Below are 27,040 nucleotides of genomic sequence, written 5' to 3'. Positions count from 1 at the left end.
GATAGAGATGTATTTGAAACTTGTTTATCTCTTCATTTTTCAACACACAAGTCAATACATTTCTTCTTTGCTTATGCCAATTTCTGCCACTTTCAAAGAAAAGAGTCTTAACTGATATGCTCTGAAACCTTGGGCCAATTATTTCATCTCTCTCAGATTGTTTTATGTAAAAATAGGGATAAATCTGCCTACTCACAGAATTATTATGAAGTCATTTAAGATGATGTATGTAAAATATTTAATACAAATCCTGGTACTTAAAATTAAATGCTTAATAAATTTTAGCTATTAGTTGTTGTGAATATTATGATTATTATTAACTATTATGAAGAGAAATGGTATGGTCTGAAAAAATGATAATATTATGGTATTATCCACATCAGCATCAAAGCAAATAATAATAAATATTTAGAAGGTACTGGAACAGTGATTTCTGCAACACATTTTAGTTATTTTGAGACCATTCACAATACCTGATTAAATAGCGTATTTGTATCTTTTGGTATCTTTAAATGCTATAAATGATACTGTCTACTCTTACCTGGGAATTTTACTGCTTGGCAATAGATGACAAGGTCAGAAAGCTCTGGTGCAATCTGTCTGCTTTCCTTTTTATTCTGAGGAAGATAAAATTCTTCTCCCAGTTCCATGTCATAAACCTATCAAGGGAACAATGATACTGGTTTACAGGGAAGGTACCCATCAGATCACTTACCTCTGACTCCCCAAAGCTCTTTGTTCCTCTCTTTTGTCATCAGTGTGTTTCACTTGCTCTATCTTATCCATATACACATTCTAACACCTTCCCTAGAGAAAAGCTTTCTGAGAGCAATGGCTGAGTCTAACATTTTTCATCTTCCCCCAGGGCATATAGTTCAGGGTCTGAAATGTAGAACATTCAATGCATATTTGTTGAACAAATAGATGATGGAGTATGTATCTTCTGTGGCTCAAATTCTTGGCACATTTTGTTATTTTGTTCTCCAACAATGTCACTGCAACTATCAATTTGCTCAAAGTCTAACACTGTGAAGCACTTGAGGTCTGGGTCCAGGTATCTCATTTATTTTTCCATTCTTAGTGTCCTCCCTCTGCTAACACTTCCCAATCAGCCCTGTTTATCTTCTTGGTCATCCCAAACAACTTTAAAACTTCCGGCAATTCACTAAACATACCAGGCTGTCCTCCTGCTCTGAATGCCCTGTTTTAATCTGCTTCTCAACTTCATCTTCCAGATGATCTGATAACAATGTGTAATCACTGCTCTTTGTAATTATTTCCAAGCACTGTTGACATGTTTACTTCCATTGCTAAATCACCGCCTGTGTTACCTTACTGCCTACTACATGCTACACCTCCAGTAGGTACTGGCTGGATGAATAAATGACTAACTTTCTATAAATGATAGAAGGGGGCCCATATCATCACTGACTTTGGCATTCAAGGGAAAGTGAGGGGCAAGGTGAAGGGAAGGGATAGGGAGGGAGTGAAATCCTATCTGAAACTGACAAGAGTACCATGTCCAAGTACAATCGAACAGAAACCATTCACCTACCTTTCCTTTGTTGCAAGCAGAGTTATCTGCTTTCTTTATCCTCTTGGGGATTTCTTCATTATACTCAAACTGAAGTTTGTCATTACATGATTTATTTTCAGGTCTGTCTTCTAGAATGTTGTCTGAAAATGAGTTGGCAGGCTTTAGTGAATAAGAACTGAATGCTTTACTTTAAGGTTGTGTCTACATCACTGCAAGAATATCCAGGTTCTTGTTCTTATCTGTAAGACTGAGGTGCTGACTACATGTTACCAAAATAATGGCTTAAATTTTTAAATTTTGTTAAATGATATATTCATTTTTTATTGAATGGACTAACTTACCAGTTAGTTTTGGTACCATATAGACATAATCTAAATGAGAAAACTCATTTTCGCACAATTAGAACTGTGCACAGATTATGGAAGATACCCTGTCAAGAAGCTCTCAGCACACAAGTTTGGGAAAGGTTGATTGGTTGAATCACTTCTTGATGGTACAGACATGATTTAATCACTCTCACTTAAAAACGAAGCTATTAGTTTCTTTTACCTCTAGAAATGTCAAAACCAGAGGGGAAAAAGGCATTGTTATTTGCCATGCAGTTTTCACAAATATACTTAATTGGAAAGTAAAGTTTTCATAATTGTCTATCAATTTATGAAGGGAAAATCTTAAGATGAGGAATCAAGATAGATTTAAACATTTCCAAAGTATGACAGATAATCTTATACTTTGCTCTTACTTTGGTATTTCTATTCAAAATGACTGTAAAGGTTTTAGGAAAATAAACATGATTATGTTCTTTTAAAATGACAAACAAGAAAGCTCATTTCTCACCCACAATTTACTATCTCATCAGACCACAAATGCTTAGACCAAAATATCCTTATACCAAATCAGGGCCATGCAGGCTGCCAAGGAATAAATTAGGTCAATCAGTTAATGACATTTTTATTCTTAAGTGTCACATGCGAATCAGACCTAAACAATAGAAAACAGAATGCTGACATTCATGCAGTTAAAATGCCAGGTTCAAATGGCTTTACCTTCCTGACTGTTAGGAGCAGGAGAAGCAGTAAGGACATCTGCTACAGAAAAATAGAATCAGAAAGGGGATAAAAGTAAGGAAAATTAAGGCAAAAAGCCAGATAAATTAAATTAAGGTATGAAGTAAAGCATAAATAACAACAGCTTAAATTACAACATAAATGAAATAAGAACTCTTCCACTGATTTAATAGTTTGACTATTAAGGGATGCAAAGACTAACAATAAAAGAAGTGCAAACATTGTTAACATTAATCATGCTGCCACATTCACACTACCTATCTTCAGTTACTGATGGTCCTAATAGTCTGCAAAATACTTCATGTCGAATGGATAGAAATTGATTAATTTGTTAGAATCATGCAATCATTAGACTTCATATATATGAAGTCACAGAATATCTATATAAAGTTGTAAATTCAAATCTATAGTGCATGTTCAATGCTAGTTAAGATGTACAGCAAGGTTGGGGAAAAATTAATTGATATTGCTTTAATAAAATTTAATTGAATAAATATTCATTAAGAACTTACTGGCCAAAAGGCAGAGTAGTACTTCCTGAAATAAATGAGCCTCATTTGCAACTTCCTTTAGATTTTCTGGAAGTAATTTTCAGATAGTTCCCAGGAACTATCACAGTTTTATAGCCAAAAAAAGGTTTTAGAGAAATTTGCTCATTTTATATACGTGAAAACTGAGGACTAGAGTTGTCAAAGAGATAAACTGGGCTACCTAGGTGAGTTTTCAGCCTGACTTGCTTTCAATGGATTCAGAAAAGTGAAAGTGAAGGTGTTAGCCACTCAGGTGTGTCTGACTCTTTGTGATGTTATAGACTATAGCCCGCCAGGCTCCTAAGTCCATGGAATTCTCCAGGCAAGAATACTGGAGTGGGTTACCATTCTCTTCTCCAGAGGATCTTCCCACAGCTTTTGAGGAATAGGCTATAAGAAATGATCTTGACTCCTTCCTGTTATCATGCTTTTTCAGTCTCCCAATTAGAGAATATGCCCCTTGTGTTAACTGACAGGATTTCAGGTCAGTTTTTAGTTGATGGTATGAAGCAGTCAGGGCTTCCCAGGTAATTCAACTGGTAAAGAATCTGCCTGCAATGCAGGAGACCCCAGTTCAACTCCTGGGTCAGGAAGTTCCCCTGGAGAAGGGAAAGGCTACCCACTCCAGTATTCTTGGGCTTCGCTGGTGGTTCAGACTGTAAAGAATCCACCCAAAGACTTAGGCTCGATCCCTGGGTTAGGAAGATGCTCTGGAGGAGGGCATGGTAACCCACTCTAGTATTCTTGGCTGGAGAATCACCATGGACAGAGGAGCCTGGCTGGCTACAGTTCTTGGGATCACAAAGAGCCAGACACGACTAAGCAACTGACTGAGCACATGAAGCAATCAACTACTACTAAGGACAATTATTAAATGGATAGAGACTAGTATTATATCTGGGGGCAGAAACAGATTAGACTGTAGCTGCTGACCATGATGGAGGCTCATGGAAACATGACTAGACGATCATGCTGCATGAGAAGTGGATATTTGGAGGAGGCTTGGCTGTCGTTTTTTTTTTTAGGTTTTTTTTAATGTAGGCCATTTTCAAAGTCTTTAGTAAATTTGATACAGCACTGCTTCCGTTCCATGTCTTGGCTTTTTGGCCGTGAGGCATGTGGGATCCCAGCTTCCTGACTAGGGATGGCACCTGCATGCCCTGCAATGGAAGACAAAGTTCCAGCTACTGGACTTCCATGGACGTCCCCTGGCTGCAGTCTTAATGCAAGTGGTAAATGGTTGCTGGTCTGGGTATATCTGCACATTAACAAAATAATGAGAAGTAATATAGTCTACATTTAAATGTTTAAGTAAACAGGAACTTTGGCATTTTTTCATGACTACATATTTGTCTTTCAGATGTTGCCAAAATTAAAACAATCTATCATCAGCAGTGGTACCTAAGGAAGCATTTTGTAATCCCTAGCAGAGATATGAATTTTGTCCAGATGACATACACCTGAAACCTAATTCTCTTGTAAGAAGACCCCTTCACCTGTAAAACAGGGTAGGTAGTATCATTCCTGTGACTTTTTTGTAGTGCACCATTAGTCTTCACCCGTGTTGTTTTCTCTTTTTGGTGGGGCCAGAAGGAAATGTCTGGTTGGCTTAGTAATGTGAGAACCAGGGTAGGGGGGTGGGTGCAGAAGGGGAATGATGCTTCATTTTTTCCCATGCTCTTGCAAAGCAAGAATGAAAGCAGTGAAGAAGCAGAGTATGGGAACTCGATGCTGCTCCCTGCAGGTGGTTCAGGAGATAGAAAAGATTTAACCACAGCCTACAAGTTCCACCAAGAGCATCAGACATGCCAGATACTGAAAGAGTAAGAATGTGGCCTCCCTGCTGTAATTCTACCTCTTTCTCTAGAAACCAATGTAGGAACAACTCCTGTGCTGCTTTCCACATCCTCTTCTTTCCTTTAGTAACGGCTCTAGTGGCTGACAGAATCCCCTTCCTAGCTTGGTCCTCCTTGCTAAGTGACAGGATTCCAGACTCTTAGATAATATTACAACAACCTGTACTGTTTGTCTATAGAGTGCCAGACTTATTTTGGAGGAAAAAAAAAAAAAAAGACACCAAAAAACCCAGTAGAAAAACCATCCAAGTGTGCTTCCCTGAGTACAGCGTCATGTCGGCTCTCTTACCATCAGAGAGGGATTCATAATCATAATCATATTCATCCTCTTCATCTTCCTCTTCCTCGTTATTAGCAGGTGGGGAGTTGGCATTGCTACCGTTATAAGCCTGAGCTTGCATGGATGCTAGCTGATGAGCCTGTAAGATATCAATAATTAAAGACTGTAGATATCCAGCTACTAAACTTTCATTAATGGTTTTCAAAAGGACTACCCAATGCTTACCATAGTCCTAAAAAGTGGCTTAACCCATTCGATTATCTAGGGGAAAAAAAACCCCAAAACTCTACATTCACTTAAAATACAACATCAATACTTAGGCAAATGTTAACATCTTTGCAGGAGGAATCCAGGAACTTTTAGAAAACTATCACAAGGAATTGGAATCCAGGTCCCCTAGGACTACTTCCCTCCTTCCCAGGAGAAACCTGGGTGCTTCAGAGAATCATCAATCCTGAATGATGAGGAAGTAAGTCAGCCCATTCATTTTGAAAAAGAAAATCTCTGCTAAAAAACTGTCCCCCACTTCTTAAAATACTATCTAAAGGTCTTTGACATTGAGAGAAATGTTAGAATTCCTATGGATGGGAAAAAAGAATAGTTGGTTTAAATAAAATTCTTTGAAGAATATAAAGTTTTTTCAACAAATAAAGTTTTATCAACTTTTCAAAAAAGTTTTTATCTGAACCATCAGTCAGATTAACAAAATAGGCTTAGAAGCTTCTGGAAACTTGATGTGTGCTATCAGAAAGGTCATGTGCCTCTACATTTGAGTAGAATTACTGTGAGGGAATAACACAGGACACAAGAATAAATATAAATCTGGGAGCCTAGCATAAGGAAATAGTCCAAAATACAGGCAAAGTTATTTGTGTGAATTAAAAACAGGAAACAACCTAAAAGTCCAACAACAGAGGAACTAAGTCACGCAAGTATATACATATATGCACTTGTAAGTGTACGTGTACACATCCATGTGAGTATATACATATATATACACCTATGCAAATATATATAATTCTATATCCTTTGTTTGATAACTATACGTTAAGACCTTTATGCCTCTATATAATGATTATATAAAATAACATGCATAAAAGGCTAGATTTTAAATATTAATACAGGCAGGCACAGATCCTTTGGGCAGCCTAGTGAGATAAGATCCTTCTCAGAATATTTTAAACGCATAGAATAAAATATACAAGATTACAAAGGAAAAAAGGAATGTTGACTACAGTTATCAAATGTTAAAAAGACAAATCGATGCTATAGGAATATATGTTTCTTTATTAACACAGTGAAAAATATATAATGGCAGGTTGTGTAACACTTGTGAAATAGTGATGAGCATAAATAATTCTTGGAGATGATGGCAGCAACTCTGATATAATATGAAAAACCTGTGATTTCTATTGATGACAAAGACATTACTGCCAATTTTATTCTGGTGTGTTTCTTATATTTATAATCAGAGGAAAGTCTAAATTTTATCTACAGGTTAGTGAAAATTAAGATGTAATTTTTTTTTCTCAGGAATTCTCTGGAGGCCCAAGTGATTAGGACTGTGCTTCCACTGCAAGGAGCATGGGTTCAATCCCTGGTTGGGGAACTATTAATGAGATCCTGCAAGCTGTGTGGTGTGGCCAAAAAAGAAAAAAGATGTATTTTTTTTTTTTTCATCTGACTTCATGGGCCTCCTGAATTCTATCCATAGATTCTATTAGGGTTAAGAATCCCTGTGATATATGTTGTGTTTGGCTTTGGAATTAAGTATATTTTACAATAATTCTCTCTTAAGCTTCCTGAAATGTGATTATATTGCATTTGTAATAAAATATATACATAAGGAAGATAGGATTTAGGCTATGTCGATACCCAGATAAATCTTTTACAATGCAGTCCACTCCAGATAACTGAACATGACCTAAGCTCAAAATTTTTATGGAACACTAGCTCCATGGGTGTTAACAGCTGTTATATAAAAAAATGACAATTACAGTAACCATACAACACAATGGAAGTTTAAAAACAACATCTTATAGAAACTAAAACACATTCCTACTACAGAGTTTCTCAGAGCCTTCATTAAATATGCTAAAGGACATCACGGTTCTTCAAAGATCTTCAGTGCAGCATTTCCCACGATTATTTAACTGGGAATTTTCTTTTTTTCCCAGAGTGTCTCATAGGATTAGCGTTCTTTCAAACTTTGGGAAATATGCTCCAGGCACAAGTGAGCCACAGAAGCAAGTCTATCTGTCCTGGATAAGCAAATAACCTCCAAACAGTAAACACTCAGGGTGGAGCCAAGTATCATGAATGGCGATGCCAAGAGCTGGGAAGCCCGCCCCCCCCAACCCCGGGCAGAAAGTTGGGGGAACCAGGAAGGGGAGAGCTGCCAGTCAAAGTTCCACCACCAGGTATCAGAAAGCAGAGTGTCAAGGCCCCATCAACTTGCAGGTACTTCCCCCAGTGCAGGAAGTATGGGATGGGTGGCACAATGACAGTCAAGAGCTGACTTCCTTATTCTTTGCAATATCCTACTTATTTTAGGACAGAAGAACAGGATCTCAGCCCTTGATAAAAGCAATTCAGATATAGGTCAGAGGGTCAGAGGTAGGGATCAGGTGAAGAGACTGGCTCAGATGGGCCCAGGCAGGAGCCATGTCTCACTGGCTTTATTCCTCCAGCCCCTAGCACAGCACCTGGCACTGAGTGAACTGAGTCTAGCAGGTTGGAGTTCAGAAGACCAAGGGTTCAGAAATCATGCTGTGAGTCAGTCTATCCTTGCTGAGGTTGAGTTCTCTGAATAGAAAGGACCCAGATGCTGTAAGTTAGGGATGGGTCTGAGCACACTGGAGCTCTAGGCATGCATCACTCAGCCCCATGTGAACTCAGATCACCAGGCCTGGACCCACAACCTGTCAGGCAACTGAAAAGCCTTGACAATATGACTGTCAGCAGCATGCTAGTAGCTCAGTCATGTCCAACTCTTTGCAACCCCATGGACTGTAGCTCGCCAGGCTCCTTTATCCATGGAATTCTCCAGGCAAGAATACTGGAATGGGTAGCCATTCCCTTCTCCAGGGCATCTTCCCAAACCAGGGACTGAACCTGGGTCTCCTGCATTGCAGGCAGGTTCTTTTCCATCTGAGCCACCAGGGAACTCCCTGGAAAATCACGGGGGTCTGGAACTGCCCTTAAAACACTGATATACTATCAAGGGTGAAACAGATCACCAGCCCAGGTTGGATGCATGAGACAAGTGCTCAGGGCTGCTGCACTGGGAAGACCCAGAGGGATGGCATGGGGAGGGAGGCGGGAGGGGGGTTCAGGATGGGGAACACATGTAAATCCATGGCTGATTCATGTCAATGTATGGCAAAAACCACTACAATATTGTGAAGTAATTAGCCTCCAACTAATAAAAATAAATGGGGAAAAAAAATAAATAAATAATAAAACACTGATAATGGGATTACATTGTCCCATTTTTCCAAAAGGAGGAAGAAGTAAGTTGTGGAAGTCAAATGGTAGGAAATGTCAAGGTGATACCTGACAAAGTCTTAGAATGGATTATTTGGTTGTGAGAACACAGAAAATAAAGAGGTGACTAGAAAGAAGTAGAACGAGTTTACTAAGAAAAAATCTCCCATACAGAAACCTGTTTAGATCTTTTGGGTAAGGTAACTCACTTTGTGGGAAATAACAGATAAGCAGCATTTTCCAGCTTTCAGTATGGTAAAAATTATTTTTAAGTAAACAGATTACCAGGACTTCCTTATGGCAATTCTGATTTAGTTAGGCAGATTTGGGACCTAAGACTCTGTGTCTTTGAAAGTTCCCCAGTGACTCTTTCTTTCTTTCTTTGGCTGCACTGGGTCTTAGCTGCAGCATGCAGCATCTTTAGTTGTGGCATATGGGATCTAGTTCCCTACCAGGGATCGAACTACTCAGTCCTTCTGCATTGGGAGTGCAGAGGCTTAGCAACTAGACCACCAGGGAAGTCCCTGCCCCAGTGGTTCTTATCAATGTATCCTGACTTCTGGACTGCCTTTGATAAGGTCTTTCCTAAAGACCAGAATCAGAATCTTGCCTCTGCCACCATGAGCTGGGAGACTTGGAGAAAGTCCCATAGATGGCTAGACCTCAATTTCTATTCTATAAAGAAAGAGCTTGAACCAGATTCTGCAGAAATGTGGGCTTCAGAGAACAGAGAACCAGACGGGAGGCATAATCACCTAAACTCCAGGGAGGTCCTGCAAGAAGGGCCACAGGGCTCTACAATGGGCCGTCTGGCTCAAGGGCTATCTGGGCGAAGGCACAGTTTGGAAAACTGCTAATAAATACATTGGATGACTAATGTTAAAACCCACAGGGAACCTTACATGCTGTAATAACATACTCAAACCAAGAAGAGCAAATTTAAGAGCGATAAATGTGAGGCTCCTTTTATGTGGAAGGTTAACATTAACTGTAAACCTGGAAATGTGGGGAGACTAGACATAAGTTTAGTCCTGTGAAAACAACTGAACTCTTTGTTTTCTACAAACTCAACATGGGCCTGGTAGGTGTTAAAAAATTTAAATAGCAAGAACAGTCTGAGGTTGTATTAACTGAGGTATAAAGTTCAGATTAAGAGAGGTGATGCTTACACTGTTCATGAGTTGACAGACCCTGAGCATGGACTTAGTTCTGGAAATCATGTTTTAAGATGGACAAATTCAAGCATATCCACAAATGTAAGAATATCAAAATAGTCTTAATGGAAGTGTCATATCCTGTGAGCCACTGTTGACACAACAGAAACGTTTAGCTTGGAGAAGAGAAAAGCTGGTGAGAAGAGACACGCTGGCTTTCAAGATGTGCAGTTAGTCTGTGCAGCTGCAGAGGAAAGTTGTGCCAAAGAGTAGGAGGAACAGGAAGGAAGATTCGGACTCTACATAAGAAGACTTTTGCAACAACACAATCTATTCATTAGTGGAATGGACACTGTGTAAGTCACTGCAAATGTGCAAAGAACAGGAAAGGCAGCAGCTACAAGAACATCCAACTATGTCTTGAAGACCATAGAGCAGAGGGCAGCTGGATCTGCTTGGCACTGAGATGTAGGCAGTAGTTTCTGGATAAAGAGAGCAGAGTGGAGGAACAGTGCTGCCAAAGAAAAAGTGCCTTTTATGTGGGGGAGTCAGTTTCTGCTGCAGAATTTGGGGAGGCCAGGCATAAGCATATACATGCTAACATTTTGGTCAAATGGCTTCATAACAAAGCCTGTCTGCGTAGGTCTCATGGCTTCTGGAACCCAAGTAAATGCAGCAGCTTTGGGGAGTGCAGATCTGTACAAAGGCAGACCTAGTAGAGGTCTCAAACTGGTGGCACTTAGCGCTGACTTCACCTCCAGACCAGACTTGTTTGGCTGATGCAGTGTTTTAAGAATTTTTAATTAGGGTTGCTCATTCATGAAGCCATGTGCACTCCCTTGCCCTCCTCGCCACTTCCCAACTGTTAAATATCCAGCTGGCTCTTATGTTTATGTTTCCTGGTTGGCCCCTGAAGGTGGCTGCTTTTGCAACTCTTGGCCCAGAGCTGTGTATGATGGTCAAATTGGGCAATGTGTACCTCCAGGGTACACGAAGACTTCTAGGAACATGCAGGTTTGGATCTTTAAAAGAAATCAATCTCCAGACTCAAGATTTTTCATCATGTTTGGGCACTCTTTTTTTTTTTTTTTTTTTAATTTTTTTATTAGTTGGAGGCTAATTACTTCACAACATTTCAGTGGGTTTTGTCATACATTGATATGAATCAGCCATAGATTTACACTTATTCCCCATCCCGATCCCCCCTCCCACCTCCCTCTTCACCCGACTCCTCTGGGTCTTCCCAGTGCACCAGGCCCGAGCACTTGTCTCATGCATCCCACCTGGGCTGGTGATCTGTTTCACCATAGATAGTATACATGCTGTTCTTTTGAAACATCCCACCCTCACATTCTCCCACAGAGTTCAAAAGTCTGTTCTGTATTTCTGTGTCTCTTTTTCTGTTTTGCATATAGGGTTATCATTACCATCTTTCTAAATTCCATATATATGTGTTAGTATGCTGTAATGTTCTTTATCTTTCTGGCTTACTTCACTCTGTATAATGGGCTCCAGTTTCATCCATCTCATTAGGACTGATTCAAATGAATTCTTTTTGACAGCTGAGTAATATTCCATGGTGTATATGTACCACAGCTTCCTTATCCATTCATCTGCTGATGGGCATCTAGGTTGCTTCCATGTCCTGGCTATTATAAACAGTGCTGCGATGAACATTGGGGTGCACGTGTCTCTTTCAGATCTGGTTTCCTCAGTGTGTATGCCCAAAAGTGGGATTGCTGGGTCATATGGCAGTTCTATTTCCAGTTTTTTAAGGAATCTCCACACTGTTTTCCATAGTGGCTGTACTAGTTTGCATTCCCACCAACAGTGTAAGAGGGTTCCCTTTTCTCCACACCCTCTCCAGCATTTATTGCTTGTAGACAGAAATATAGATCAATGGAACAGAATAGAAAGCCCAGAGATAAATCCACGAACCTATGGACACCTTATCTTTGACAAAGGAGGCAAGGATATACAATGGAAAAAAGACAACCTCTTTAACAAGTGGTGCTGGGAAAACTGGTCAACCACTTGTAAAAGAATGAAACTAGAACACTTTCTAACACCATACACAAAAATAAACTCAAAATGGATTAAAGATCTAAATGTAAGACCAGAAACTATAAAACTCCTAGAGGAGAACATAGGCAAAACACTCTCTGACATAAATCACAGCAAGATCCTCTATGACCCACCTCCCAGAATATTGGAAATAAAAGCAAAACTAAACAAATGGGCACTCTTTTTAAAACAGGCTTGCCTGAGAACAAGCTTGTGGTTGGCTAATTTTCCCTTCTCACCTTCTCTTCATGATTGTTCTTCTCACTTTACAAAAAACAAGCAGAACTCTCACTGATCAAGCAACAATCTTACAGTGATATAGGAGATGAGGTGAAAAACCATTCCAGGCAGTAAAAAGAACATTTGAGGATGCAGAGCTCCTGAGAGAGTCTTAAGAAATGAAAGAAGGGGGCATCTTATTTCATCCAGGCAGTAAATACATTCAAGGTTTTACGTCTTGTCTATCATCTATCTGTATCTATCTATCTACCTATCTCTCCTTTCCTCCCTTCCTTTCCTCTGTCTGTCTATCCATCTACCTTGGAATTAAACTTTAGAAGTGAGATGTGCATCAGAGGGATGATAATACAATGTTTATGTGAATAAAAAAATAAAGTCAGACCTTTTTTGATCAAATGTAAGTCTGACTGGGCTGATTTATTTGACAAGTACTGTTTTTGTAAGTTACATTTGTATATAATTTATGTTATCTCTTATATATTTATACAAAATAAATACTATTCTCCTCCTGTTGGGGACACGAGGTTTATGCATCAACTCTTGGCTGTGGTAAGTTTCAAAAGTGGTGTTTCAGGGCCAACAGTGCCCTCCTAAACAGGGCAAATAGTTTTGGCAGCTGTCGTTCTGTGCAATGAGTAAGTGCAACCTGGCATATGGACTCACCGGTCCGGGACCTGAACTTTTTCACATATCCTTGGGCAGAGGGCCCTCCTATGCAGGCAAGTTTGGGGTGCTCTGAGTATAGATGTCATTAGTGAGGCAGATACAGAAGTGCCTTGGGGTCCACATACCACAGTGATACACCGTGACAGCTTCCACAGGGCTAGGACCACAGAGTTGCTGTTACTGGGGGTCTACAACTGACCTCAGGGGTCACAACCCCATGTTCAAGGGCTCCACAGGGGCAGGGACTCTAAAGGGGACTCCAGTGACCACTGAGGGGTTGAGAATTGTGAAGCCCAGGTCCAGAGATAAAGGCCGCACATTATTCTGCCCAGAATAAATTAAATAATGAGGTATATGCTATGTCAATTTTTCAAAATAAAATTTTAGGTGAGTGGGAAGAGAGTATTTATCAGTCTATTAAAACAAAAGCCAAAACTCAAATATATCATTCAAGGAAAGGGAATCTCCAAAAACTGGTTACCTGGCTGAAAGTTTAGAATGACATCAATTTCTTTGTTCTGGGCATGCAGCATCCCTGTAACCTCTTTAACAAGAGCGTACCTTTTGCTTTAAGATATCCACTGGTGTCTGATGGGCTTTTAATTTCTTATTTTTGAGAAGCACTTTCCTTCTGAGTTGGTCAGGCGAGGGGAGCATTGGATCATCTGAGAAATCACTCTCAAATAAGAATTTAGCCACCAGTTTTTCTCCAAACACAGTCTAAAACAATAAAGGAAAACACATTATCAATGACTTTTGTCTATACTTAAATCATTTGGCTAGGTATTTCAACCCAATGGAATTCTTCTAAAAATCCCAAGAAGAGGAACTAGGAAAGAAGTTGTATCCATGTGTCCCCACCCCTCTGCATAGTTTCTTAGTGGAAAGAAGGGAGGTAGTGAGAAACCAGGAGGAGGGTTTTAGGGCATCACCGACTTGATGGACATGGGTTTGGGTGGACTCGGGGAGTTGGTGATGGACAGGGAGGCCTGGCGTGCTGTGGTTCATGGGGTTGCAAGGAGTCGGACACAACTAAGTGACTGAACTAAACTGAACTGAACCAGAGGGCAGCTCTATAACTGTTTAGGAAAACACTCTGGGGTCTGATGTACAAACGAAGAAAAAGAGATTTAGTCAGAGCTGTGGTTTGTAGAATATGGACTGTTCCAGATGTGGGCAGGAGGTCACAGGCTACAAACCTTGAAGAAGGTGGGGAGTGGGGACAAAATGAAAAATAATGGAGAATTTGTCACCATTTGGTATAAAGAACCGCAGACGCCATTCTCACAAAGGTTTCCTGAGCACTGGTCTCCAAAGGGACATTTGTGTCCCCCAAGGAGGTGGGTGTGGGGAAAGGTACAGGATGACCCCCTGGAGTGAGGGTAGAAAATATGGCAGTTTCTATTTCTAGTTGTCTTTTTCTTTTTTTTTTTAATGAAAACAGAACAAAAATGGAAGATTATTAGTGCTTAATGTACAGACTGAAAATGGAACCCTCAATGTATGTCAGAGGCTGTTCATAAAGGTCCCTGCAGGGCTGGCAAGGGGTCTCCACTGACGCAGAGGGACCAAAGGTGTGTCCCTCACATCTTTGTTTGGTACCAGCTTATTGAGATGACCACAGTTTGGGTGCCATGCCACTGTGGTTAATTTCGAAAAAAGATTTTTCTTTAAAATATTTTGTAATTAGATGAAAAGTGATTATGAAAATCCTTTACAAACATACAGAAGCTCACACTTTATTCAAGGAAAATGCACTTAGTCAAAGAAAGTAAAGTCACTCAGTCATGTCTGACTCTTTGCGACCCCATGGACTGTAGCTGGCCGGACTCCGTCCATGGAATTTTCCAGGCAAGGATACTGGAGTGGGTTGTCATTTCCTTCTCCAGGGGATATTCCTGACCCAGGGATCGAACTTGGGTCTGCAGGCAGTCTCTTTACCGTCTGAGCCACCGGTGAAGCCCACTTAGTTAGTCAAAGGAGTATTCTAAGTTATGCAATTTTCTTTAAAAAAAAAGTATCCTAAAATTTCTGACTTTTTCTGTGCTGCACTTTGTTACCAAATGATGATGATTATAAAATCACTATTAGTCTGTTCCTATGTGCTAAGTGTAACATTTTAACACTGATTGAGAAAGCAGTTGCTTTTTAGATAAAATTTGTGTTCTGGAAAGAGTAAAGACAACTGTCTAAAGATATTTCTATTGTGATGTGATTTTGTTATAGGAAACAATGTATTTTAACATAAACACTCATGTAGGAACAGTCAAAAAACTTGGAAACAGATTTTCTAATGGTTACAAAATCCTCTAAATGAAGGATTTTAGTGGAGTTTGAACTCATCTGTTAAAAATATAAAAGTGAAAGTGTCAGTCACTCAGTTGTGTCTGACTTTTTGCAACCCCATGGACTGTAGCCTGCCAGGCTCCTCTGTCCATGACTTCTCCAGGAAAGAATACTGGAGTGGGTCACAATTCCTTTCTCCAGGGGATCTTCCTGACCCAGGGACTGAACTCTCATCTCCTGCATTGCAGGTAGATTCTTTGCTATCTGAGCCACGAGGGAAGCCCCAAAATATAAAAGTATATAAAGGTAAGACCTTTACATACGAACTCTCTAGCCAAATTCCAACAAGAACCTTTGCCTCATTAATGGAATTGAGAAATGAGTACCATGATTTAACAAGTGCAGTTAATGACAACTCTTTTCCATCTGTATATAGGTATCTTTGTAAGGCATCTTTATCAGCTACTATAGCTATTAAAGACAAATGCTGAAATAATAAACTAAACTTAAAACCAGACATGCAAGTCAGCAATCACAAAAGTTTCAAAAATAATGAGGTGTATTCAATCACATTGTTCCCACTAAAAATTTAGACAATAAATAAATAGTCCTAATTTTTTAATGATAGCAAAAGTTTTTGTATCATTAATAAATAATAGCATTAAAATGCTATTCTTTACTTTCATCCTTTCGGTTACCCTCTTTTATATTTTATTTTTGCATGTTTTAATTAATATATGAAATATGTTAGTAAGTAGGATATGTATATAATTTATGAATAAGTCAATATACACAATAGGAATACATGGCATATTTTACTGATAGAGGTATGCAATCAAAAAAGTTTAGAGGGTTTCTTTGGTGGCTCAGTGGTAAAGAATCCACCTGCAATGTAGATGTGAGTTTGCTTCCTGGGTCAGGAAGACCCCACATTCCTCAGAGAAACTAACCCCATGTGCCACAATTATTGAGTCACGCTCTAGAGCCCAGGAGCCGAAATTAGTGAGCCCACAGGCCTAACCTGCTGATGCCCTTGTGCCCTACAGCCTGCGCTCTGCAAAAAGCAAAGCCACCACAATGAGAAGCCCACGCATTGCAACTGGAGAGTAGACCCCACTCGCTGTGACTGGAGAAAAACTGGCACACAAAATAAATAAATAAATAACATTATTAAAAAAAAAAACGTTTAGAGACCATCATTCTAAATGATGGCAAAGAAAAGGCAATATGAAAGGCTAATTAGTTTTGTTGGCATTAGTTTTGTATTTGGGAACATTTTCTTCTCTCCATGCCCCTCCCTCCCACTGAAAGCCATATTCCCATAAATGCCTCTACTAGTGGAGGAAGGGGGAAGTATACTGGAGTATTTGCCTTTAAATCTGTTTGTATTATAGTTTCTTTGCATAAGGAAGAGCTGGGTGCTAACAGCAATTGTTGTGGCCAGTCTAACCTCTTTGCCAACATGGATCTCTATATCTGAAGTTGGGCCACAAGAAGATTTGACTTCTTTGCCCTTAAATATTTTCAGCTTTTCTATGTATAACTGGCAGATGACACCCTGGCACCCCTGATTTGTGATTCCAAAAGTGTTGGAGAGTTGGTCCTCTTTTACCTCTGAAGGCTTTCTAGAAATTGCCAGAAGACTACAGAAGAATGCTTCAATCACTAGCTGAAAAGATGAACCACTCAAGAGAGAGCCCCAAGCTCACAGGGGCATCCCCATTTTTCAGGTCTGAGGGATCTAACTATACATGTTTCACAGCTGAGGTCCAGCTGTGGTGTGGTCCATGGTTGCCCCAAATTAAGCTCAACAATAGTCAAACATGACAAAGACCAAGACACCATCCTGTCACTTAGCTGATACCTTACCTTGAAAATTTCTGCCATTTTTCGTTGCTGAGGCAATGAACAGTGGTTCTCAATCGATATGATGATGGGCAGGTCAGAGTTGATGAAGGCACTGCGATCGATGGCTTCAACCACTTCCTGTGAGGGCCAAAAAGTCTCATCAGAGCTCAGATATCTGCCCAGGGTGTCAGGAAGCAAGGTACTAATAGCCACAGAAGGCATCTAACTTGGTGTATGCAGAAGACTCTAGCCAAAATAGTTTCTATCTTTTTAAATATATTTTCAAGTTAAGCTGTACAATAGGTTATTTTCTATAAAGACATTAAACTATTCATATTAAGTATTGTTCACATACTATGAGGAACAGTTATCAGTATCGTCAATTTAACAAATCAACATATATATATTGAGTATATTATAGGTAAGATACATTGTTTTAGTTACAGTATCAAAAATAATGATGCATAAGATACTTTCCTGCTTTCAAGGAGTTTACAATCAAATCTCCTTGGGGTAATAAGACATATATCACCTATTTTTATGTATGCACATAAATACAGTTATCAATCCCTCCTTTCCTCAGCATAAGGCAAAAAAAGTTTTAAAGAAGGCTGAATAGGAAAATGAGTTGAAGAGAAAATATGCTTTAGCCATTATCTTCACATACAAGACAGAAATAGTAATATTACTTCTCAGTCCAGTTACAGTTCAGAAAAAAAAAAATGATGCCACAGCCAAAGACCCTCAGATTGAGGTTTATAATTGCACAATGAACAAATAAGCTACCTAGAAACTGACATCATAATACAATGAGACCAGTCTTCCTGGGTGATGAATCTCCCGAGGTGGAATCAGTTCTCATTACTTTATAGTGTTATTTCATCCTCTCTCGACACATGATGTTGGCCTTTGTCAGCTGAACACCAGGGAAAATAATCTTTAATTCTTACAGCAAGAGAACAACTCCTGCCTTTTATGTATCATTTTATGATACAGAAATTACAATAACATTATTACATGATAACTAATTTAAGGTAATGGTTACTAAACTTTGGCTGAATGGGAATATAAGGAGAGTTTTAGATCAACTCCCCAAAAAATGAACATGTGCACATCCCCACAATTTGGAGGTCTTAAGACCCAGGATAAGAATCCCCCAACCTAAGGTATAACTTGGAAGAGTCACTATTTAAATGATGAGTAAAGATAATGACTCTCTGTGATCTGATCTAAAGAAAGTTATGAAGCATTACCTTGAAAGGGATCTTGGTTGTCAGGGTGTGTCCATGATAAATGATGGGCATTCCATCATCTCCGTCCCAGCAGTCCAACTCTACACTCCTACAGCCTTGCAGGAGGACCTGTGGGATCAATGAGTGAATCCACCCCAGATGAGCAAATGGAGATAAAGCCTCAAATTAAACCCAGCACAGGCTTCCACATATCAGTGTTCACGCTCCAGGCTAAAACAGAAGGGCCTAAGATTGAAAAGAAACATTGCACGTTGGCCAAAGGCCACAATATATCACAGGTGGGGAAGGGATAGAACAGATTAAGGTGGAAAGAGTGCTGACCAGAGCTAATACTAGTGGAAGGTAAAATTTGATAGCAATAACATATGATCATTTTCCCATCAACTTTGGTCCTTCAAGTGACCTACATATGGTATATCCTTAAATGAAAAAGCCAGGCTAGAGCTCTACCTGGGCAGATGTCAGAGGAGATGACACAGGTGCTGATGAGGAAATGAGGACACTGATTCTTTAATGAACTGAAATATTTATATGAATCTAATCAGGATAAAAGTTCCTCTGTGTGTGGTGCTAAGTTGCCTCAGTCGTGTCTGACTCTTTGTGACCCTATGGACTGTTGCCTGCCAGGTTCCTCTGGCTATGGGATTCTCCAGGCAAGAATGCTGGAGTGGGTTGCCAAGCCCTCCTCCAGGGGATGATCTTCCTGACCCAGGGACTATACCTGTGTCTCATGTCTCCAGGATTGGCAGACAGGTTCCTTACCACTAGTGCCACCTGGGAAGCCCAAAGCTCTTCTATTTAGGCCCAAAACTAATACCTTTGCTGTGAACATGTAACATGTGAGAAGGGTAGAAGCAAGGAGTTATCAGGAATTTGTTTGCTGTCTAATCCTAGAACAGCATCCACAGCAGAGACGGCAAATAAATCCATAAACTCCCCTTTTCCATACCCATAGCAGTCATCAGTAATCAATCATAACACATTTGCCCCCAAAGCTCTGATGCATTGTCTCATGACCTCCTCAGCAAAGAACCCCAGGAAACATTACCAATGAATTAGATGAGATGATACATATTTGCTTTCCTGAATCTAAAAGCTAGAAGCAGAGCTCCTGACCCATGTATTTGGGTGGCATTTCTGTAATGTTAGCTTGGATCAACTTCTTCTTCCATAGACTCTATGTGTGGACCATCTTAAAGATGATGATATTCAAAAGGGTCAACCAAGATAAGAGGTGTATGTATCTGTGAATGAACCAACTCTCTGCTTTAAGAATCCACACACCTATTTCCATGTAACAGCAATACAGTAACTGGGGGCTAGTGGCCACTACAGTTGCTACAACATAACTTAGATAGTTGAATCCCCGTTAATGCTTTTATATGAGATACTTGCTAGATTCTTCCCATTGCACACCATAGAGAACCCAGTTTTCCTAGGCAACCTCTCATCCCACAGGGAACTGATTCTGTGGTAAAGAATCCTAAGGCCCTCAGCATTTTTCAGCATCAGAGTATCTAGGGGTGAGTTGCTTTGGGCTGAAACTGTTGTGTAACATGACAGCTGAGACGTGAGGCTCTCCGCAGTGAGCCACACTGGGAAAAACGTTCACTGACCGGCAGCAGACCAGATGGCTTTCAGCATGAAAAGACTAAAGGTCTGTATTAAAGTCCACATAACTTTAAAGGTTCCACATACCGCTAGAATAGGAGAACCAGGGCTGGAAATTCCAGGTGAGAAGAGGGCTTTCTCTCACTTCTCAATGACCCATAAGTAACGAATGTTAGGAGGTAATTGGAGGAGTTGAAGGACAGCAGAGTGGTAAGAAATGAAATAAAAGGGAGCCTCACATTTAAGGTTTAATCACATCCATGAATCTATTTGAGGAGTTTCTGTGCTTTATTCAAAGACTTGGGGTGTAATGTTAAGGAGTTTAAAAAGAAAATGTCCCTGAAAAAAAAATTAAAAAAGAAAACCTCCCTGATGTCAAATAGGTAAGTGTAGTAGGAATTAAAGCTAGGACACCAGTCCCTGCTTATTTTCCTGGAATAAACACACACACACACACACACACACATATTTCATTTCTTTCCCTTAGAACAATAGATTTGAAACTTCTTTTAACCTTGGAATTCTCAGTGCAAACAGAGGGTCAATATAGAAAACACATAAAAGAGCAAATCTTCAGCTGCAGTGGAAGCAGGGCATGGGACCCTCCAATATCAGCTATTCTGTGTCAGCAGCTGAGGTCCCTTGACAGACACTTATTTTGAAAATCGTCACTCTAAGAACACATCTTCATTTCATAATAAAAACCCTTTAAATTTTAGAGTTTAAAAGACATACTCCATACCCAATAAGCTTTGGGACAGAAGTTTAACCCATGCTTTGAGAAATATCTAGAGTAATCTGAGGAAAAAAGGAAGCTCAAGTGTGCTGTGTTTATGTATACAATACAGTAATAATTTTTACACTTGGACCCCTTCCCCCAACACACAGACATGGACACTCACACACACACACACACACACACACACACACACACACACACACACACACACAGGACCTAGCTAGATCCTCCCACAATTAACTGGTCTTGTGGGAGTACAGAAAACAGGGAGCATAGACAAAGGTATTGAAGAAAATACAATAGAAGCAACAGCCATACAGATAATTGAGAGCTGGATGTTTAGGCAAATAGGATGTGCTTTTTCTAGTCCAGAGACCCTTCTGAGTTTTCAAGAACGTTCCCATCAATTTAAGTGTGTAAGGATAGTGCCTACATTTTGTAGATTTTTTTTTTTTTGGTAAGTTGGTTGTCATAATGATGGATTAATTTTCTAACAAATTGCAAAACAAAATAAACAATATTCTGGGAATAACTTCATAAACAGTTGCATTTTCTCCTATGCTTTCCCACTACAATATATTGATTTATTTAGCATCTAGGCAAGCGATTAGATAGTTTTCTCATGGGAAAATCTAATTTTAGTAGGAGTAGGTCAAACTAACCAAGATCTAAAAGCTATGAGTCTCAAACTACTACTTATTTATTTATTTATTTTTGCCTAGAATAAAGGTTAAGTATAGATGGGGGATGGGGAGCGGAATGGAAAGAAAAGAAGCAAAGAAAACAGCCGTATATATTGGTAGCTTCCCACACATCATATTTCCTCACATTTCACAATTAACAGCATATAAGCTCATCAAAGGAGCCTGGGGTCAACTTTCTGTGACCAGGGGTTATGTAAATAAGGTTAATGAAAACCACATTCCCAGTGAAATTCTCGGTACCTGGCTGTAGAGTTCTACTGAGGATTCTCCTTTGAGCTGATGGCCCGTGAGGTAGGTATTGTGTGAAGATTCAATGTAATAGTAGGAGAGGGGCAGCTGCATTTCTTTAACGTTCTCCTGTGACTCATCATTTTTTGAGGCAAAATTATCTTTATCCATTAGAAACCTAGGGGAAACAATTTTCTCAGTCTTGTATAGGAAAACTACACACTCTCTTTTCTGAAGTATACTTGACTTAAAATATTATATTAGTTTCAGGTATGCATGCTAAGTTGCTTCAGGTGTGTCCAACTCTGTGCGACCCCATGGCTGCCAGGCTTGTGTGCCCATGGGATTCTCCAGGCAAGAATACTAGAGTGGGTTGCTGTGCCCTCCTCCAGGGGATATTCCCAGCCCAGGGGTTGAACCCACGTCTCTTACATCTCCTGCATTGGTAGGCAGATTCTTTACCACTAGCACCACCTGGGAAGCCCAGTTTCAAGTATACAACATAGTGATTCAGTATTTTTATAGATTATACTTCATAAAGCTATTATAACACATTGGCTATATTCCTTGTATTATACATTAATCCTGTATTTATCATATGTATCATTTGTATCTTTTAATCCCCTTCCCCTATCTTTTTCAAAAAATTATTTTATTTTTTGGGCTGCACCACACGGCAGAACTAAGGTTCCCCGACCAGGGATTGAACCTGTGCCCCCTGTGTTGGAAATGTAGAGTCTCAACCCCTTGACCACTGGGGAAGTCCCCCTTCCCCTATCTTGTCCCTCTCCCAAGTCCTCTCTCCACTAGTAACAGCTAGTTTGTTCTCTGTATCTATGAGTCTATTTGAGAAATATACATGCTTAAATGATGGGCAAAAATATTTTAAAAGTTACCTTGCAAATCCTTCAAATGACATTAGGCCTTGATGACACATACTAATGCTAGGCTCGAACTTCTGCAAGGGATACAAAAGGAGTGTTATTTAGGTAAAGGAAACTAAAGGGAAAAAAACCACCACATCATTTTTTAAACTGTTCTGTTTTCATCAGGAAATATCTAAACCAAATATTTGGACTAATTTAGTTATGGAGTGTTAAAATGTAGTTTTTAGTCCAAAAGAAAACATTTATTATGTGTGAGTTTATTATAGGAAGCATATTTATTTAAGAGGAAAAAAAAAGGAGAAAAGAATAAAGCTGATTTATATGGAAACAAACAGTATCAGTTTATCCAGGTGAAGACGGGAATCAGAATAGCAGCTACTACAGAGTTGGTGGGAGGTGAATTGTGAAGGTCCACTCAGGACAGTGGTCACACTCCATCATATCTTAGTGCACACTCAATCATGTGATCATAATCTTACATTTTTAGCATCGCCAGTGATCAAGTCCAGTTGCTGGCCAGCTAATCCACTGATTCCTAATCAATTGACAAGGGAGGCTAAAAGCCTAGACTAATTCTGTTGCATGTGGCGCAGCCACAGTGAACCATCTGGCCCCCTCTCTCCTCTCACCCCCTAGAGGAAGCCATGACCACCTCCTCTGGGTTACAGTGACAGCTTCCTTCCCAGTTTCTCTGGCCTTCACTCCTTCCCCAGCAGAGTTTACACTCCAGTGGGGCCAGAGTGACCTCTTAGAAACTTAAATCATTTCAAAAATTTCCAATAGCTTCTCACCTCCCATGGACTCCTTACCATGGCCTAAGATGCCTGGATGGTTTGGCCCTTGCCCACCTGTCTGAAATCAAGTCTGCTATGGTCCCTCTGGCTTTTGTTATTCCTCACAAACTCCAAGCTGGCTTCTTTTTGCTACTCTCTGTCTGGAAAGCTCTCTCCTTAGACCCTCACAAGGCTTAATCATTCAGGACTCAAGCCAAGTGTCAGCTCGCTCGAGTGGCCTTGGCCTACTCCTCTCAACCTTCCATTCCCTTACTCTGCTCAGGTTTTTTTCAGAGCCCATTATTACCTGAAATTACATGATATCTTTATTCATTTATAGTTTGCCTCACCCACTAGAATGTAAACTGCTATGAAGGTCAGAACTTGATCTTAAATACTATATTTCCAGGCCCAGAGTAGAAGCTGATAAACATTTGTCAGACAATCAAAATAGCTGATGACCTAACTACCAATTCCATTGCATGTGCTGGAACAACAAAAAACAATCATGTACTGATTCCTTACAGTAGCCACTGGGTAAAAGTGACTTGGTGTTTAGTCACTAAGTTGTATCTGACTATTGCAATGCCATGGAGTGTAGCCCGCCAGGCTTTTCTATCCGTGGGATTTCCCAGGCAAGAAAACTGCAGTGGGTTACCATTTCCTTCTCCAGAGAATCTTCCCAAATCAGGGATCAAATCTGAGTCTCCTGCACTGGCAGGCGGATTCTTTACCGCTGAGCCACCAGGGAAGCACCAATGGACAGAGGAGCCTGGTGGGCTGTATAGTCCATGGGATCGAAAAAGAGTCGGACATGACTTAGCAACTAAACAACAGCAAAAGAAAAAGGTTTAGGACCTATGTTAACTGTATGTTAAATAAGAACACTCACATATTTGGTTTTTTTTTTTAAATAAACTTCTATTTCTCCTCCAGACTTTAAAGGCATTGGAAGGAAGTATTAAAAGAGTAAACGTTCAGCAGAAAATAATCAGAATAGGTAGAAGCTTAACACATGTCCTTGCACACAAAAAAGATACAAACCTGGATGATGCTGAGGATTTCATCATAAGTATAGTGTTCTCCTTGGCAATTCACTAGGAAGTCATTGAGCTGGAGGATGCCGACTCCAAACACACCCAGAGATGTGCTCTCCACTCCGGTGCCATTTGTTACAATACTTGCAGCAGCAATGGCATCAGATATCTGCCTCTGGTTGTCGGACAGCTGCTGTTTACTCTTGATGAATAACCCCAAATCTGAGACATTTCTGGTCAACAAATCTGAAACAGAACCATCCAACAGAACATGGACGGGCTAGCCAGCATCTTTCATAAAGCCCATTTTTGGAGATAATGATGTTGTGGAAATATTAAGCAGTAGTAACTCTTCACTAATCTGTCTAAACATGCTATCAAGCTCAGTGCTTCTTCCTGACTTCACATAGTTGAAGGAATAAAAAAACGAATTAGTGAATAAATAAAAGAAATGAAGAGAGCTAGGTCAATGATCCTAAAAGCTCATAAACTTCAGTATCAGATGCAAACTCATGTAAATTCAGTTGGGGATTTTAGGCTGAACTCAGACTTTGGTTTTTGAGAATAACCACGTCTATGACTGAGCACACATGGAAGACGTACCCTTAAGATTACAGTTTTTTTGTACTTTAAAAGTGTAACTGTAAACATTTGTGTGCAGGTGCCTGTGTGAACATATGTTTTCAACTTATTTGGGTAAATACCAAGGAGTAGAGTTGCAGGATTATATGGTAAGAGTACATTCTATTTTGTAAGAAACAGCCAAATTCTCTTCTGAGCTGGCTGTACTGTTTCACACTGCCAGGAGCAATGCCCTAGTTGCTCCACATGTGCACCCTCTTTGGTATGGCCGGTCATTTTCATTCTAACCACCATGAAGAACAGGGTGGCAGTTTCTTGCAGAGCTAAATACAGGCTCACCATAGGATCCAGCAACTCCATTCCTAGGTGTTTACCCAAGTGAGTTAGAAACTGATGTCCACAAAAAAACCTGCATACCAAATATTTATAGCAGTTTTCTACATAATTGCTAAAACTCAGGAGCAACCAAGATGTCTTTCAATAGGTGAATGGGCAAGCATACACATAACAAAATATTGCTCAGCAATATAAAGAAATGAGCTGTCAAACCATGAGAAGACATCAAGGAACCTTAAACACATATTACCCAGTGAAAGGAGCTAGTTTGAAAAGGCTACATACATACTATATGATCCCAACTACATGACATTCTGGGAAAAGCAAAGCTATGGAGACAGGAAAAAGATCAGTATTTTCCAGAGGTTCAGAGGAGAGTGGGAGAGTGACAAGACGGAGCATAGCAGGTCTTTAGGACAGTGGAACTATTTATGCTGTATACTATTGTAATGGCAAATACATGATCATTATACTTCTGTGAAAACCCATAGAAAACACAGACAGCGAACATTAATGTAAATTATGGACTTCAAATATATCAATATTGGCACAACTGTAACAAATATACCACACTAATGCAAAAAATTACTAAGGAGGGAACTGTATGTATGGGGGGAGAGCATACAGGAACTCTCTGTACTCTCTGCTCATTTTTCTGTAAACTTAACTATCCTTAAAAAATAGTCTACTATTTTTTTTGAAAACTATAACTACTTGACAAATCTACAGTTATGTACATTTATAACTGAATGGCTATAAGGTTGAAAAAGGTTAGTATTCTTAAGGACAATATGTTTTTAAATAAGTAAAAAAGAAAATGCAGGAAAGAGGACTAAGTCAATTTTGTTTTTTGCTTTTTAGAAAGGTTTATGGTTTCCAGCAAGAACAGAAGAGAAAAATAATAGGCCTAAAATATGTGGGTGGTGATGGTAATGGTGGTGGCAATGAATGGGATCAAGGAACTCTGGTTTATGTATTAGGAAGAATGTCCTAAATGTTCAGGCAGGAGTACTTTGCTGAGGTCAGGCAAGACCCTCCTGTCAAAGGGCAAACCGCTCCCAACGCTGGGTGCAGCACCCACCCACCTGGAGGTAGGGAAGAAATGCATTTCCCAACTGGGACATGCCACAGACTTCGTGGACATTTGGCAATAAGTGGGAAAGGATTTTTAGTTATCACAATGACTGGAAGGCTCTACTGGTTAAATATATCCTGGACTCTAAGGACAGACCCATACAATGATGAATTTCCTAGTCCAAAATGCGAATAATACCATCCCCCTGACACTCCCATTAGAGAAATGATTCTCTAAGCATTTCACCATGCTCCTGGAGGCAGTGTGCCATGTGGGACAGGCTGAAGGTTTGCATGACTGGGTCTCTAACTATTTTTAGGTAGAAAGGTCTCAAAGGGAAATATCAAATTGTCACACAAACCTAGGTCAGGCTGAAGACCGCTGACATTTTCATCAATGGTCAGGTTGGTATAGAGGGGGGCTGCCTCAGAGCCAGCTCGGTCACAGGGTACGGCGTAGATGTCAAAGAGGTCCTTCAGGTCCTTGCGGCTCCTCACACTGGGCACAGGGTGGAGAACACCTCATCTTTAGCTCCGTTTTAACAAGGGAAGGGTAAGAGAAGGGAAGGCTGAGAAGAAAGCCGGCCATACCTGAATGATTTAAACAGCTCAACAAATTCCACAAAACTCATGCTGCTGTCTGAAACCATGAAGCTCTGAAAGCCCTGCATCCCTCCTTTGATCTTCCCTGGCCAGCAGCTGCTGCTGTTCCAAGCACTGCAACAAAGACACGGCCTTGATGGGCAGAACTGGGACCGGTTCTGTCACTCTGCCCTAAGAGACGTTCTGGGATTAGCAACAT

At 40.0% G+C, this 27,040-nt stretch overlaps 1 protein-coding gene across 4 annotated transcripts in view; it reads right to left on the bottom strand.

The window, feature by feature from the left end:
- The window catches only part of PLCE1 (phospholipase C epsilon 1), a 361,223-nt gene that overhangs the window by 35,998 nt on the left and 298,185 nt on the right, over nucleotides 1–27,040 (bottom strand). For all 4 annotated transcript variants that reach the window (XM_043926636.1, XM_043926638.1, XM_043926637.1 and 1 more), the window contains 11 exons: nucleotides 26,830–26,955; nucleotides 26,601–26,737; nucleotides 24,254–24,492; nucleotides 22,446–22,507; nucleotides 21,562–21,727; nucleotides 18,268–18,375; nucleotides 17,036–17,152; nucleotides 13,442–13,600; nucleotides 5,280–5,409; nucleotides 1,556–1,677; nucleotides 542–659 (listed from right to left, as the gene is read on the bottom strand). In XM_043926636.1, the coding sequence (XP_043782571.1) occupies nucleotides 542–659; nucleotides 1,556–1,677; nucleotides 5,280–5,409; nucleotides 13,442–13,600; nucleotides 17,036–17,152; nucleotides 18,268–18,375; nucleotides 21,562–21,727; nucleotides 22,446–22,507; nucleotides 24,254–24,492; nucleotides 26,601–26,737; nucleotides 26,830–26,955 (1,484 nt within the window). The remainder of the gene's footprint in view (nucleotides 1–541; nucleotides 660–1,555; nucleotides 1,678–5,279; nucleotides 5,410–13,441; nucleotides 13,601–17,035; nucleotides 17,153–18,267; nucleotides 18,376–21,561; nucleotides 21,728–22,445; nucleotides 22,508–24,253; nucleotides 24,493–26,600; nucleotides 26,738–26,829; nucleotides 26,956–27,040) is intronic.

Source organism: Cervus elaphus, chromosome 15 (assembly GCF_910594005.1).
Source record: "Cervus elaphus chromosome 15, mCerEla1.1, whole genome shotgun sequence".
NCBI lineage: Eukaryota > Metazoa > Chordata > Mammalia > Artiodactyla > Cervidae > Cervus > Cervus elaphus.
Note: the sequence above shows the minus strand (reverse complement) of the source record. Positions and strands in the feature narration are given on the sequence as shown.